The sequence below is a fragment of the Pyrgilauda ruficollis genome, unplaced genomic scaffold (assembly GCF_017590135.1).
Source record: "Pyrgilauda ruficollis isolate IOZ18807 unplaced genomic scaffold, ASM1759013v1 scaffold3, whole genome shotgun sequence".
NCBI classification, from domain to species: domain Eukaryota; kingdom Metazoa; phylum Chordata; class Aves; order Passeriformes; family Passeridae; genus Pyrgilauda; species Pyrgilauda ruficollis.
In genome coordinates this window covers 17,270,561-17,287,596 of record NW_024524377.1, presented here as the reverse complement: position 1 = coordinate 17,287,596, position 17,036 = coordinate 17,270,561, and the positions used below count along the sequence as shown (strand labels likewise).

Sequence of the window (17,036 nt, the reverse complement as noted above, 5' to 3'; positions counted from 1 at the left end):
GGTGAATGGGGCAGGAGCAGACCTTCTGGCTGCCAGCAGTGAGGGAGTGAAACAGGTAGGTGCCTCCCAAAGCTTGCATCCAGGTCACTTCAAGCATACAGTGATTGAAGAGTACACATAGCTGCCAGCCTGGGGGTGCAGCTCCCAAGCACTGTTTGCCCTCTCTGCATGTTGCTGGGGTGTGAACTGCTTTAAACAATTCCTGTTCTAATGAAGTACGGTCAGTCTGTGTTGGCTTTGCAGGCACCCATCTGTAGAGAGCAGATCTGCTTGCTCCCCTCTGAGGATCCCTTCGTTCCCTCCCCATCGGCCTTGTTGGGAGATTAAAGCAGCAGCGGCCCCATACACAAACGCAGCTGGTTCCGTTTGGTCAGCCTGAGCCTTGCTGTGAAACCACGACAAGAATTCCAGTAAGTTGGCAACACTGAAACACAAAGAAAACAACAATAGGAAAAGACCTTCCGTGCAGAAAGGAATGTTTCAGGCACTATTCCCCTACAGTGAAAGGAGAGAGGGTGGGAGGGAGGAGGGAGATTTGAAGAGGGCATGTCTCCCCCTCCCCCGGCAGCTCTGGATCTTGTGATGGAGAGATCTTATCCTCTCTTTGTGATTCAGAGGTGCCAGGAAGCTAATTGAATATTCTGATCTGCCCCCAGTGTTTCTTGTGGCTTGACCCCGGTGCTGTGTCGTACCACTACACCAAACAGCCCTGAACCTGCATAAATCACAACCTTGCAAAAGCCTATGCTCCACATCTTCTCTCCCCACCCCCCCTCTTTACTATCTTGATAGATAGAAAGCCTTTACGGAAAGGTTTAGAGGGATTAGCGTCCTACAGGACCTGGAGAGAAATCACAGTCTGCTAATAAGCAGCAACATGTTCCTATGCAACTTCTGCAGGAACAATACAGGCACCTCAACCCCTTCATTGAACTTGCAATCCATGGCAAAAAGAAGAGTTAAGGTTTGAAATATTGCATAAGTTCTTTTGCAGCATCAGCAAACAACCATTGCAGTATAATGAGCATGGCATGGTGCTAATGCAAAAGATATGTGGTATTTATAAAAATTATAAAACTAAAATTAATCTGACAGAGCCTCTTGGAAGACAGATAGACCAGTCTTCCTCCCATGACATGTATGCACAATAGTCACTATTGACATGCATGTGTATGTGTGAAAGTACAGATTGGCATAAATTTCCTATATGAAAGCCTATTTTTGACTAATATTTAAAAAAATATTTAACTTCACACATTTTATATATGATGCTTCTGATCTTACAAGCAAAGCCTCCAAAATGTTTGTCCTTTTTACCAAGGCTGCATTCCAGCCTGACGTTAGTCTTTATCTTTTCCCTGTGATCCTACAAACTGCTCTTCCCTTGTTAGTGGGTATATGGTTCCTGAAATGGCAGCAGTAAAACACGAGGAGATATTTCTTTGTGTATTGCACACACTGTTGGAGAGTTAGAACTAAAGGAGCATGTCTTCAGCTGACATCTTGAGAATTCACAGGCAAAGCACTTTACCAAACTGATTTTATCTGCTAAGAAAGTGCAAAAGTAAGTTTCATCCCTACATTTTCCTTTCATAGTATTTGTGTGAGGACTACTAAGGTCTAAGCTTTACCTCTGCATTGGTGAGTAGAGGATGGATTTTTTTCAGTTATCAAAAAATACTTTTTCTTATTTGGAGCATTCATTTGGGACACAAAAACCAGTGACACACTTCACTTGCCACCTGCAATTCCCAGAGCTACTCAAAACAGATGAGCACATTAAATACAGCACCAATGGACTCTGATACGAAGTCAGCAAAGTGCAGGGTCTTGGAAGCATCTTGGCTATCCTGCAAAGTGTGGAAGGAGGGGCAGAGGCAGCCTGTGGCTGCAGGGCCTGGAGCAGTGCCTGATTCCCTCATGCTGGTTCCGGGGCCGCCGGGTATAAAGAGCTTTATGCAATGTCTGGAGGGTGGGAGTTTATAGAAAACGCGATGTCTCAACAGGCGAACACGCCTTTCTTCTGCAACTAGCAGGATAAGAAAAAGACACCAGACTCCTTGTGCTGCTGCTGTGCAGATCAGCACCCCGGAGTCCAGGAGCCAGCTTCTGAGGAAGCTGGAGCATCCCAGCCCAGATGGGACCTCATCATCGGATGGATGGAAGAGCAGCAACTGCTTGCAAACTGCTCATATTATTCACTGCATGCATGATGCAGGGCAGTTGCCAAGGTAAGCGCTAAGCTCCAGCCTCTCCGGAATGGGCATTGTATCTGCAAGGTGCATATCCCTACTCCGGGGACTTTTATAAGAAAAAGAAGTGCCTGAAAGTAGAGGGTTAACGGGCGCTGATTCACGGACTTCTTTCTATTAGCTAGGGGAGACAGTTGGCTCTTTCCAGGAGTCATTTGATGGAGTCGGTTTCTGTTGTGGAAAAGTAAGTAGCGCCTTAAAAGCAAAAGCACTGCAAACACCACCGATTCTTTAGCTTCACTTCATCTTGGTTTTATATTATCCTAGGATACTTCCTTTGATTGTTTTTCTCGTTTGTACAAACTTTTTTTTTTTTTTTTTCCTAGTTGTGTAAGACAGCAACACACAAATGTGGCTAAATTTTGAGGGACATCAGACTTTGCAACTCCACGGTCTAAACTCATGGTTTTACGGAAATGCAAGCAGGCAGGTTCTTCTGTGAGTCCTGATTACTGGCTGTGAATAAGGCCAAAAAGAAAAAAAAAAAAAAGTCACCCCAGACTTTTTGCATTTTTTCCTTGCGATCTTTGTGCCTTTCTTGCTACTGAAATACGGGTGGTTTTGCAGAGCAGAGTTCACCTGCATTCCAAGAGCTGGTTTGGTGACCACTGAAATTGTACCTAGAGCTGTTTTTGGTGAGGAGTGCACAGGCTGCAGCACTTGCACGTAGACAGTTTGGGCCGGGGGGGGTAGGGGGTTATGCATGGGCATGCTTGCGTACGTGTGGGTATATGCAGTCATTTACAGAAGGCTATAAGAAAGAAACAGATGCTTAGTCTGGAGCACAATAAGCTCCCCTCAGTCGGTCTCAGACGCAGATTTGAAGTTGAGAGAGGGAGAACTTTTTCTCTGGGCTTTACTGTTGCTAGGCGACATCGAGGAGCATGTGACTGGCAGAGCAGGCTGAGTGCCGCTCCTCCGGTACTAATCTGGCTGCTAGGGATGGAGTAGCCGTGTGCTCCAGTCCTCCCTCCGGCTGTGACTGCAGCCGATCTTCCTGCCTCCCCTTCTTCACGCTGTTTAATTGCCTTGCATTGAAAATCAAGCCTGTCTTGTTGGAGCAAGAGTGGCTAAAGTGCACTTCCTCCGCCCTGCGTGTTGACCTGCAGTCCTGCTGCTTCTGTGTGTGTCTGTGTATTACGTGTGTGTTCAAATTGTTAATCTGCTTTCTTTGCTCAACTCTTAGTTTAAGCTCCTTAGACAGAATCAACTAAGTAATTATATAGCAACTGCTGCTAGCAGCTCCCACTTATGAACAGGGAAATAAGAGATAGCTAATGTGCTGGAGACCTGCAAAAACTCCAGCCAAGGAGGTCACACTGGGCAGAATTAATCCTATGCACTATTATTTTACATTGGATAGAATGGAACCTGCAGTACAGATCAAAAAAAATTTTTTTTTGCTGTTCTGCAGCTGCTTCTGATTGTCCAGAACGTACCTGATAAAAGACATGACAGAATAAGCAGAGAGAGGCTCTGAACTAGTATCCATTCTGAAGTACAGAATTTTTTTTTTTACTTTTATGGTGTTCCTCCCCCTCTTTCTCCCATTCTCCCCTCCCCCCTGCCTCCACAGTAGAATAACTGTGGAAATCAAACACTATAATTTTAGTAATGGGTGACTGATAGTAGCAAAATACCTGGATAGCAATTTTGGCTGCACTGTGATTATGATGGTGAAACATTTGGTAACCTTAAGTTACAGTTCCTTGAATGTTGAGATCGTGTCAGACTCTTTATTTCCAAAAGAAAATTTGGGGAACCATGAAAGTAATCCCAAGCCTTTGAAGGAAAATGGAGAAAATCTATTATCTTGCCTAATCCTCAGTATTTCCAAAGGCACTTCACTGATGTTTTTTGAGATTTTTGTTGGCAATATCTGATTGTTCCCAATATAAGATGGATGTTTCTAGAAGAATTTCACCAAAGGACTTGCTCAAATGATAGTACTCTTCCTCAATTTACCTAATTCTGGTTTTACTGAGAGTAACCGTAGTGCTCATAAACAGAATAAAAATGCTGTGTTTTGTAATTGCCAGCAGGGCCTGTTTCTCCAACCTTTACTCTATAGGTCTTGTTGTCCGTGGGGTAATTGTTGTCAGAAAAAGTGTAACTGGAATCTAAAAATTAGTTAAGTGAAGTAGGTAGTGTCAAGCAGAACATCACAGGACTGTTGCTCGAGTTTGTTTTGAGAAATATCAAAGTGCTTCACACTCAGCCATAAACTAGAGACAATGAATGGATGTTAGTGTGCCAAATTTGATTTGTATCCTGCACCTCTGATAAATGATCAGCTTGATACATCCCAGGCAAATACAACTAAAATTTGTTACCATTATGAGGTCTCTATTAGGCTGAGAATGAAGGCTATTCTAAGAATGAATCATATGGTATGATAAGAGATATCAGAAATCACAATGAACATTTGCATGAAGTGTGGCAGGCCATTAAGAAATAGGTATGGTAAGACCAAGTAGAGAAGAGGTACAGCAGTTCTTTCTGGAAGTCTTGGAGAAACATATTTTCCATAAGGCATTGTAATAGTTCAATCTCCAAATTAATAATTCAGTGTTTTTTAGACAATGTCTTCACTCAAAACTATTTAATTTGTCTGTAGGATGATGTACAGTGACGTTGCTATGGGCGACAGGTCAGAGTCACTATTCATACTGCCTTGTACAGCACTGTACACTTTTAAATGACAGAGAAGCCTGTCTGTTACATTCCACCCCTGCCAAGACCTAGAGTTTGGAGACTTGAGTGACTGGGGACCGAAGATTTAGAAGTAACAGGAAAGGAACAAGTATGGCAAGAAGTATGAATATACTGATGCAATCCTGACATACAGTTTACTGGGTTTTGTGCATTTCAGTGTTCATAATCCTCTGCTAGTACAATTTTCTTGGTTTCTCTTGAAGATGTACTCACACAAAATGAAGAGCACAAATTGCACTGTGTGTCCACCTACCTGGCTTCTAAACTGGTTTACTTTGTGAGGCCTGCCAATTTGCAAGTATCTGTCAGTGAAACACGTTATAGTCTTCTCACATTTTAATGAGTTTTTCTGTGCACTAACAGGGGTTTAGCGGTTTTTTTCTTTGTTCTTTTTAATGAATAGCCCAATTCTAGTACATCTCTTACATCTGAGCTGTTTCTAGATGAAAGAATAACAAGGTTTTTTCTAAGTCAGAATTTTCTTAATAATTCACTCTTTTTCTGTATTCTGTTCAGTAAAGCATATCAGGTATTTGCTAAGTAATCAGCTAAATCAAAGAATGGGTCAAATCCCACAATTTTAGTTAAATATTGAAAGCAGTAATGGGATGACACCTGGTTAGATTTAGGTTCTATGCCAAATGCTAGAATTACAGTCAATAATTAAGCTACAGGAGTGAAGACAAACAGACACAGAGCATCCAAGGAGATTTCAAGTAAGATAAATGTATGATGTGTGCGATGCTTCTATTTCCCTCTAAGACAAACCAAAACCTTCTTTCATAAATTGAGCTGATTGGAAATTTGAGCAATGAAATCCTACTTTAATCCAGATTTACTTGCCATGTGTTTTGCAGGAAATAGCAAAGATTCATTTGGGGTAAAGGTAGAGTGCAATTTCATTACAGCCTTTTAATTCTTTTCCTTTTGGACTTTCTGGGTTGACATGAAATCACTTGTAGTACTGTTTGGAGCCTTTCCCCTCTATGCACCTTCTCACACTCAGCTTCTCGTTCTTTAACACTGAACCTGGAGGTTCTTCTGAATGTGAATACTCTTCTTTTTAGTTGAGCAGTAAGCAGGCATGTTGTAGACGTAGTTTATTTTATCTATGTTATTGGATCCATTCAGTCTTCTACAATACTTATGTTTAGATCTGAGTGGTTGTGATAGACAAATACGTAGTATTTGTGGTTCAGATAGACAAATACGTAACTTGAATCACACTGTACTGGCACTTTTTTAAGCAGGAGTGGAATCTTCTCTTTCAGAGCTCTACTTAAAACACACTGGAACCGTATAGTTTGGCTGTTTCAAAGGAACTTACACTTTCTAGAAGTTGTCATTGTTGAAAAACATTAAAGGTCCCTTCTAATTAAGGATCTAGAGGTTGACTTCTGTTTAAAGAGAAGTGGATGTTTTTATTCTACTTTGACTAATTAGTGATGATAATCATAATTTATCAGGTTCTTTTTAATAGCTTTTACTGAATGTGGCAGATCAAAGAGCTACTTTAAAAATTATTTAAAACTAAAGTGCTTCTGTATATAATTTGATAATAATACACTGTTTTTAAAAATACCTTGAGCTGTTTCTAGATGAAAGAATAACAAGGTTTTTTCTAAGTCAACCCAGTGTGATTCCTTCAATTTCAAAGAAATTATCAAGTTGTACTGATCTAAGACAGAAAATGTGATTCAGTGAAGAGTGAACATCTCTTTAAATAGCTCTTAATTGTTTGAGATCCATTCTGAAGTCCATTTTGTTATGATGTTAATTTTTTAACAACTTTTTTCTCCCTTTACTTGGTACACTTACAGAACAGTTGAATAAGAAATAAGTTTAATGAGTAAAAATAGAATTGTTAAATTAGATGGATAGCCTTTAGTGTATTCCTTAAGCTTTTACTGTTGGTTTCAGGGGTTTTAATGTTTTCTTTGTTTTGCAATGCCTAAAGTGGATTAGAGATCAAAGGATCGCTGTTACAAGTTTTGTTTTGGATTAATGAAACGACATATAAAAGTTGACTGAAATGGTTCTGTTTCTATGACCTGTTCTATTTTATTGTTTTAACATTAATAAGTTGCCTTTATTTTACAATCAAGAAGCCAGATCTTCAGCAAAAAGGGACTTTACAGCAGCAGCATGTCTGCCCAGTTATTTTGCTGCGCAGCCAAGTCATGTTACTACAGCCTGCTGAGTCAAGTCAGAGAATGGGGAATTGGGACTCCCTTTAAGGGGGATTGCAGGGTCATGCTTTTGTGGACCAAGAAGGCTGCGGCTTTAGTTGTGGTGGTATCTCTTAAAAAAACAAAACAAAACCAAACCAAACAAACAAAAAACAACAAAAACAAAACAAACAAACAAAAACAACAACAAAAAAAGAAGGCATAGTCCACAAGATATCCCAGGAACTGATACATTCACTGATGTATTTAGAATCTAGGTAACAGTTTTTATCTTCAGAAACCATGGTGCACATTATCAACTCAAATAAATATACCACAGAAAGTTTTCAGTTTACTTTGAGGAAGTGGAAGGCCTGCAGAACTGGAATGCAGTCATATGTGTCCCAGATTTGTCCCAAAGAAGGAAATCTACTATGTCAAGTTCGTATAATTCAATACCCATTTTGATCTGATCAAGCCCTTGTCATACCTTGTCATCTAAGGGTACAGTTTCATAAGAAGTGATGCAGGATGAGCAGGATGCCCCCACTCATCTTCCTCTCTTCTCCAGTATCCTATGCTCCTGTTGCTGACAACCTTGAGTTTTTGGTACTTCCTTTGTGCCACTGCTCATTGGACCTTTTCTGAGCTGCCTTCACTTAGAAACCTGTGGGAAAAATAAACCAGACCTATGGAATTATGGCTTAGGGATTTTGAGCAGCATGCAGAAAGAAAGGCCTGGTAGTTCCTGGACTTTAGAAAATAAAGGGAACCTTGGCATCATGCACAAGGAGAGGTGTGGGAAAGAGGGCGAGAAAGAGACACTCCATTTTCCTATGGTAAGTCAGGGTGGCCATGCAACCACTGTCTAATGCTGCTGCTAAAAACCTTACCATGCTGGGAACAACAGTAGTCCTATCAGGGCTATGAACATGTGGTAGTGCTGCTGGAAACCCTTTTGTAAAGTTGTCTTGAGTAAACAGATGGCTTGACTTGAATGGGGCTGCTCACATGTTCACTTTTGAGCAGGGTTGTAGGGCTGTTCTCAACCTGCAATGTAAGAAGTGATTTGGATGATAACCAAGCACATGGAGTGTTGCTGCAGTTCTTGTTGGCCTTCTAGTATGTAAATAAAAATTACTTTTACTACTGCAATGTCTAATACTTTTTAAAACCTTTTCATGTGAAAAAAATTCCAGTTTGTCTGAAATGAGTGACAAAGTCTGTGATGTATTCTATAAGAATATTTGAGCTGTGTTTATTAGCTCTGCAGTTATTAATTTTCTGTGTGAAGTCAGCCTCAGAATGCACTTTAAAGCTTATATAAAACTTTTTAATTCTTGGCTATGCAACTTTTTCTGATAGGAGTTAAGAATTCTCAGAGACTTAAATCCTGTAAGACAGTAGAGGAAGGTAGAGCCCCAAAAGATCACTCTGTTAAAGGAAAAATCTTGTCTTTAAACAGGCTGTGTGGAGATACTGACTCTCTGGACAGCAATATAACAGGTGTGGTTGCAATCTTCTCCTAGCAGACATTGTGAAAGACTGATGGAAAAGTATTGCTATAAGGAGGGGATTCCAAGTTAAAGGTTACAGACCTGTAGGCAAGTGCCTGCAGTCCTCTGAGCAATGTGATTGTATGTTGTGTGTTACCACTGAGATACCTGGGAGACAGTGTATGCCTTTCCTGTAGTTTTTTGTGCTTGCTTCTGGATGTAAGGACATAGGGTGCAGTACATGTATGCTTTTGTGTTTCCAGGCACGTTTGCAAGTGTAGCGCTTATGCAGCTATACCAGCTAGAGAAGTTCTTCCCTGCTATTAACCTCTGTGTCTGGAATGCTGCTTAGAGTAGCTAGCTAATTTAATGTAATTTAAAGAATTATTTAAAATACAAATTTATTGATTATTATGTCATAATAATAATTTATGAATTATTTAAAATAAGAATTATTTAACATAGTGGCCAGCAGCCACTAATGAAGGGAGAATCACAGCAGAATCAAGCATCCTTAAAAAGTCAAAATGGGTGAGTAAATCTGATGCTTAGGGAAATTATAGGTAAAATACTTCCATTTGGATTGACAGGAAGAGTAATGTTTCAGGAGAAGATGATATTTCTTATATTTATCTTCTTCTGATGAATTCAAGGACTGTCTTTTTAATGTGGTACACTCATTAATATTACTATTTGTGTAAAAGGATTTCTTGAATTATTTTTTAAATCAAAAACTAGAAAGAAAATATGCTACACTTAGAAATTAAACAGCCAAAGGACTGTTTAATTCTTATTGTTCGTTCAGGTTCTTTTAGATAAAACTGCATTTTGTGTGAGCACATCAGTCAACATTGTTGTTTCAGTTCAGGTGATCCTGGCAGGAGGTGTGGAACTAGATGATCTTTAAGGTCCCTTTGAGCCCAAACTCCTCTATGATTCTGTGATCCATCATTTACTCGGGCCTGCCTTGCCATATGGAATTTCCTTCTCGGAAAGCTTGATAAGGAGTGACCAGCCATTAGCTGCTAACTGAAACAGTCACTACTGAATGAGGGAGAAATGTGATGTGTCAATGCATCCAAAGGAATAGATGTAGTTCCCAATGTCATGGGCAGTAGTAAGCAGCATTAGAATGTCTGTCTAGGCACACTAGGTGCTTGTAGCATGTGGTCTCTCTACTCTGTACTGACACGTCAGTTCTGCTGTTCTGACAGTGATCCCACACGTTTAGTTTGCAGTGAGTAACTGGTGCAATTTTTGAAATTTGTGCAAAATTACTAGTGCCCTGTGAAGCTTTGGGACACATTTTAATTTTTTTTTTTTTTTAAAATATCTAGAGTCCTACTGGTATGATGCTAAAGAATTTTGTTGTGAATATGGGTTCTGGGGGGGGAAGACAGAAATGGCTTTCATTTTATGTGCTTACCATGTTTATTATCTGTAAGGGAAAGTGGTTTATTTTTTGCATGGCAGGTTTCATTTTTCGTTTAATAACTTGTAATATAAAATTATAGTAAGGTTTATAATTTGGCAAAATGTTATACGTTGCATAGCCATTTTCATTCTATGATACAGAAAACAAATACAAAAATGAAACAATTTCACAGTCACCAGCTGCACTGGAAAGCTCTTACTGAGGCCAGTTCCTAGTGCTACAGTGACTCATCAGCTTTCAGGAGAGCATGACAGAATTGAATGCAGGTCATCATCTCAGCATGGGGTCTAATTTTGAGAAAAAACAGCACATGGGTTGGTAAATTTATTTTAAAAATTGTACAGGATTTCAAAACGATAAAAGCTTCCTGAGAGGGTTGTTTTATCATCAGCTACTGCATCTGATTTTCTCAGTGATATATACTGTACATGTTCTCTCTAAGTTAAGTTGGTTTTTTTTCGTGGTTTTTTTTTTTTTCTTTCTTTTTTTTTTTTTTTCCCCCACTTTCCACACACTGTGTAGTTGTAAATACTTCCTAGCCTTGAAGATTCTCCTCTTTTGGTCATATTCCCCCCCACCTTCTCTTACCCAATTGTTATTCTACAGCAGCCTTGGGGCCATTAGCAAGGTTCATTCTTATGAAAATGCTTGGGGTGCTTCCTTCTGTGAGTAACTGAGGCTGTCTTTATTTCTGTGGTGTTTGTATGTTCTTCTTCCTCTTTATGTCATATGGTCAATTAGAACAGATTTTTGCATATTTAGTTTGCCATTCATGAAAAATAAGCTATTAAGCTTTGGGAGAGCTGGGAGGTGTATGCTTCCCTAGAGATCCACAGTTCTTGCTTCACTTCCCCAACTAACACAGTCACAACTGATTTATGTGGATTAAGACACCTAATGTCAAGGCAACTGGGTGGGGTTATCCAGTTGAAGGCAGAACATGTTCTTCACATGTAATGTCTGAAACACATTTTTATATTGAAAAGGTTAATCTTTCAGCAACACTGCAAGTACTGGTTCTCTTGAATTTGGCTATACAGATAATAATGTTACTAAAATCTCTAAGGAGTACAAGTAGTTTTTGTTAGTGTCCTCCTGGAAAGTACTTTATTTACAGTTTAGATTAAAGAAGGTGTCCAAGAAAAATTAATGGCTTACCCTCAGTTATCACTGAAATACAAGAAATTTGTCAGTGACTTAAATGAAAGAAGGAGCCTGGTCTGTTCAATATAAAGAATATTGACTTTATCAGTAGAAAGGACTATCACCTCCTGTCTATTAGAATTAGTCCTTGCTTAAAAGGATTATTTCTTATTCCTGCCTTGTTATAGCACTAAAAACATAGTAAAAGTTTATTTGTTGCTTTAAAAAAGTGAGTTGAAATATTATAAAGTAACCTAATTTTTATTATTTTGTTTGTGGTACTGTATGATGGGAAAGATACATAGTATGGATATGTACTTTTTGTGAGCATGTATGATAAATAAACTGTCATGGTTTTAAATTTATAAGGTTGGGGTTTTTACATTTGGAATCAATGTGAACAACTTTAAAAGACTGAAAATCTTAATTTTTTTTTTTTACTTTTTCCAGAATAATTGGTTTGAAAGTGGTAATGTAGAAACCATTTTTATTTTTGTTCTGAATACCAGAGCCTTAAGAAGAAAACATTAAAACTGAATTTTTTTTTTTTTTTTTCCTAGGAGGTCCATATGTGGTATATTAAAAAAAAAAAAGAAAAAAAAAGTTTGTTCTCTTTATTGATTCAGGCTTAAAATTGAAAAAAAATTAAAATTGAATAGGTTTGTTAAGAGCAAATTAATAAACCACTTCCATTTTTATCAGTCTGTTTGCTGCTTTTTCAATTAATGAAATTGGAGCAAGGTAGAGGAGATGAGGATTATGAATATCTTTAATGTTGCTAGGAAGCATTTACAGTGTCATTCGTTTGAACTTCTTGTCTGCAGGAGATCTGAACCCTTTTATCTTTGCGGGAAAGCTTTCCTGCTTAGTTTCAGTAGATTAAAATCCTGAATTTCTTTAATTCTTTGATTTACGTTGGGGCATTAGCAGAAATTAATCTATAGCCCTTTTATAACTGTATTAACTGAAAACAAATAGTTTAACATTGAATACAATGATTTTAAGCATTTTTATCAAAGATTTTGCATGTGAGCATTGTTAAAATGATATTTGATTCTTTAGTTTTAACAATTGCTTTAGCTGACAAATATCTGTACAAAGCACTGAATGTAATGTAGATTTTGCTGGGCTTTTTTGCTGCTTGGCAAGTAAAGGCAAACCATAAAAATATGGGAAGCATGGTATTTCTAAGTCCATAATGAAAGACAATATTTTCACTTTTGGTCTTGAATTTTAAAGTGTTTTTTTAAAAAAATCAGTGAGTAAAAATTTCAAATGTAGGTATTGGATCTTACCTGTCAGAGTAGAACTTGTTTATTATAGTTTCTGATACCTGTCATTGTGCTGAACACAGAATGTGGTTAACTCAAAAATAAGTCCAGCCAGTACTGGTGAAGAAGCAGATCTCCTGCTTCATGTTCAGTCCTTTATCATTTCCACCACTGCCCCTGCCTCCCACCCCCAAACAATCTGATATGTGCCTTGTTTCTTGTACTGTCTAATAAACATACCAGCAAAACAGAGTGTGCCTCTCATGGATTGTGCCTTTTTTTGAGTGCTAACAGATTAAAGATAAAATATGAATCTGTGTTGGTGAAAGGAAGAGCAGGCCCATTTGGCCTCTTGCAATTGGCACAGCCCCGGGCGTTCAAGAGCCTGCTGTCTTTGTGTGCAAACTATCCAGGGCATGGCTCTTGTTGTTACATGGTTGTACAGTGCAAGGCACGAGGAGTTCTTGATCAGCTGCTGAGTCTGTAGATGCTATTATACTACTAATAATATTGTTATATGTAATTGGATGATAATTCAGTAAAAGAAATCCTACACTTCCCTTTTATCAATGCATTGCGGTATATCTGGCACTTGAGCTTTTATGCCTCAGGTTGTCCCTTGACTACTCCTCTGTCGCCTATCAATCTGTCTGTAAAGATCTTGCAGTCATGTGGAGTGGGTGCAGAGGCACATTTGTACTGTCTTTTTGTTGATATTCCCAGTAAAAATTACTTCTTTAATCTAATTTAGAAATATGTAGGTACAAAATATGTTTTGTGTTGCAAGGGCTTGAAAGCTCCAGATAAACCTTTTCTCTACTTTGTGTAATACCTATAAATTTTGTGTGCTGTGGTTTTTTAAAAAATCTGAATAATTTGTATTAAATGTAATGAAGTTTAAAGAGTGTAGAAGGACTGAATGTTAAATATCATGTTGAGATATATGAAAGTTACCATAATTTCATTAGACTTTCATCAGACAGATATTTTTCTTGCCTATTAAATAATATTCATTCTCCTATTATAATTGCTAGCAGAATACTGCTTTTTAGTATCATAGGGCGTTATTTGAAAATAAGCTAAAGTTTTTCCTAAACTTTGAATTTTGCTTCTTTCTACATTAGTGAGGGGGAACAGAGGTGGAATTTCCAGAGTTTCAGCCTTCCCTCCTTGAACATTCCAAAACCTCAGGCTGTTTGACATGTAATTAAGCTAGGCAAAAATCTAACATCAAAGTGGATGGAAGATGATTCTTCAGGATTCTTTTACCTGCAAGGCCCCTAGAGTGGGCTGCTCTGTTTGGGGGCCAAATGGGAAAGAGAATACCCTTTCCTGGAAGCCAGAAAGCGAGAGAAAAAGAGCTTGTCACTTATTTTTCTATTTGTAAGTTTTGTGTGGAAGAGGTTTGTAATGCACAGTCTGTTTGCATTTACTTGTTGAAAATCTGAAGATGTATTACAAGTGTTAAGTGCTCAGTTGAAAAAATATTGCCTGGAAGAACATGACTCTTTTAGATGCAAATAAATCTGTTGAGAGTGTTGATTCCTGAAGTGTAAAGTAATTGCAGCAGTGTAAGTTTGATTTCTGAGTGGACATTTTGACAGTGGTACAATCTACCCTGGGCTTAATACATTCCTCATTACTTTAAATTCTTCATTCAGACTTAACTGTTAAAGAAGTGTTAGCAGTTCTCAAAGGCATTTTGAGCACAAGGAAGAAGGAACTAACGAGGGGTTTTGGCCTATTCTGTGTAGTCAGAATGAGCAGTCGTGGCCCTTAATCTGTGGATGACAAACGTAATTCAGAAGATGTGTAGTCAGAGTTAAAAGTGTGAGGGACTTCAAGGTTAAATGTGCAGGTAGAAAATATATGAAAGTAATAGAAAAGACTGGAACTGTTCAGAGAGGTACTGCAAGGAGTCAAAAGTAACACAGAGAGGCGAATGGTAAGGCTGTTTTGGTTCTGTTATAAGCCAAACATAGCATTCTGGTTTTAATACAAAAGGATTGAATTTTAGGTTTAATTCTGAAACAAAATGTTTCTACATGAAGTGAAGGCCAGTGGAGGCTGAGAGCGTGTAGTGGCCTGCCTTCCTGTTAAGACTGTGTCCCTATGGGTTAAAGCACTGCACTGTGAAATGTGTGATGCTATTAACCTCTCTCTTCTGCTGGAATTCCCTGTGACTTAATGTGACATTGAGTAACATTCATTAGTGGTGTGAAGTGTTGAGTACCATCCCCTACTGGCAGTGAGGTTTGTCTTTGGCAGTGGTTTACCATAGGGTACTTCATTCATATGCAGGCAACAATTCTTGCAGAAAAATAAGGTGAATAATGGTAGAAGATGTACTTATTTTTAATAAGTTAAAAGTGTTTAGTTAGTAATTAGCTCAATCTTTTCTCTGATAAAATCACTAATATGTTGTTCTGTTCCAGTGGAAAATGACTACCTGACAAAACCTTTCTACAAGTAGCTTTCCCAGAGCTAGTAACACAAGACTTCTTGTTTTACCTGGGCCAAATTCTGAATCTGAAACATCTACTGAGATTCTCTTACAAGAGAATCCCAGACACAGAGAACAATATAAATTCCAGTGACCAATTTAGCATGAAGCCCCAAGATAGTGAGTATAACGAGAAGTTTCAAAATAGTGCTTTGGTCTACATTTTTCCAGTAATGCTTCTGATCTTTGCTTTGCAATTTTAAGACTGGTTTATATTAAAGCCAATATAATATATTTGTTATTTCTTTGGTGTTTTCCTTAATATTGAGCAGTTGAAACCAATTTTTCCTTTCAAAATTATTTTTTTTAATGCCAAGAGATTCTTCTTTACATATATATGTTCTGATGTGATTCCTAAGATCTGCCAAGCATTTTTTTAGCCCATATTTTAGTAGTGCTTTAATCACAGTCAGAAGACTGCAACTGAATTATAGTAATCGTAGAGCATCACCAAAAATTCAATAATTTCTGGAACTTGAACTTTCAAAAGTCACCCAAATTCTCTTCTATTAGCAAATTTTAAACATGAAAATGAAGACTGATTATTGCTCATTTTTAAACTCAATGGTAATTTCCTTCCTATCCGTGTTTGTCACAGTGAATCTGAATTTCTATGGAAATTAGTTCATTAGTATAATTTTTTTTTGTAATATCTGACTGATTAATGAGCTGTCTTACCATTTAAAAAACCCACAAAAATTTATTGAAAGGAAAACCTTCCATAAAACTACTGATTACTAATTCTTCAGTGACTTGAAGCTTCAAATAATATCAATAAACAAGTGAATTCCCTTTTTTTCTGAAGTCCCTGTCTTGCTGAAACCCAGGTGCTGCAGGCTCACATTGCATAGAATATACCAAATCTGGTTATTGCTGACATGGTTATTTTTATTTCATTCTGGTTCTTTCTCCTGGGTATTTGTAGCAGTAACTTTGTAATCTTGTATTTTTCCCCTGATTACTTTCTCCTTTATCAAAGTTAGAATTGTTTTCGCTCACAGATGAAACACAAGCTTTTTAGAACCCCTGTGAGAAGTGCCCTCGATACTGCAGATCACTTTTACTTCTTTCATATTACTGATTTTCAAACACTGGGTTTTTAAAATGAATTTGCATAATTATCTGCTAGGTAATTTTCTTTGTTCTAAAGATAATGTAAAACAGTGATAATTGAAGCATTAGTCTTTCATAACATTTGTAGGTGTTTCAGAGCTCTTTGCCTTCAGTTATAAGTAAGCACAGCAGATAACATTGTAAAGCTTATCGCCATGATGAAATTAATTGTAACAAGTCTGCTGAATAATTGTACAAGTGGACATTGATTTGGTGCTTACTGTATATAGGTGTGAGCATCTTAAATTGTAATTCTGGGAAGTATTATAAAGAGTAGCAGAATTGTGTGACTTTCAGGTTTTCTGTTAACATTCAGTTACCATTTCTGGTACTGTACAAAGACTGCTGTGTTTATACTGCTTTTAAAAAGGTTTATCAGTGTTATCACCTCATTTTAATCACTATAAGGGTATGTTTAACTGTAAGAACTTAATACAAGATAGGTAAAATTATTGTTGTACATAGTGCTTAAATTTTTTTAGCTAGTTATTATTTAGAAATAATATGCAAGTTGCTCATATTGCTTGTTTATAAGCATGTTTAATTAAAAATCCTAATCACGTGGATGCAGATTTGATTCTATATTGTAACTTCCTTTTTTAAGTAAGTGACTATGAATATTTTTGAATAGCCATAATATGCTAAATATACAAGAAGATTTAGTATTTATTTTGCATAGCAATTGCAATTGATAAATGGTGGGTTATATGTTGTGTTTTTAGTGCTTTAACTGCTAATCTCATATGAAAATGTTGCTTTGTAGGGCAAAATTCAGGGAGAGGGCCTGGGATTCCAGAGTGAACTTGTACATTCCTTCAGGGCATTTTTGCAAGGGAGGTTGTTGTGTTTTAAAGGTAGTTGATAAGAGACCTGCACCACCAACCCCAGACCTGCACCACCAACCACCATCATGCATTAGTCTATAGAAGGTATTTGGGTG

General features: G+C 37.7%; 1 protein-coding gene across 1 annotated transcript in view; it reads left to right on the top strand.

Annotated features, from left to right (window-relative positions):
- The first annotated feature begins 2,137 nt into the window (after positions 1-2,137).
- LRP2 (LDL receptor related protein 2) overlaps positions 2,138-17,036 on the top strand; it is a 114,229-nt gene continuing 99,330 nt past the window's right edge. The window contains exon 1 of the mRNA XM_041473093.1: positions 2,138-2,231. Within this exon, the coding sequence (XP_041329027.1) occupies positions 2,138-2,231 (94 nt within the window). The remainder of the gene's footprint in view (positions 2,232-17,036) is intronic.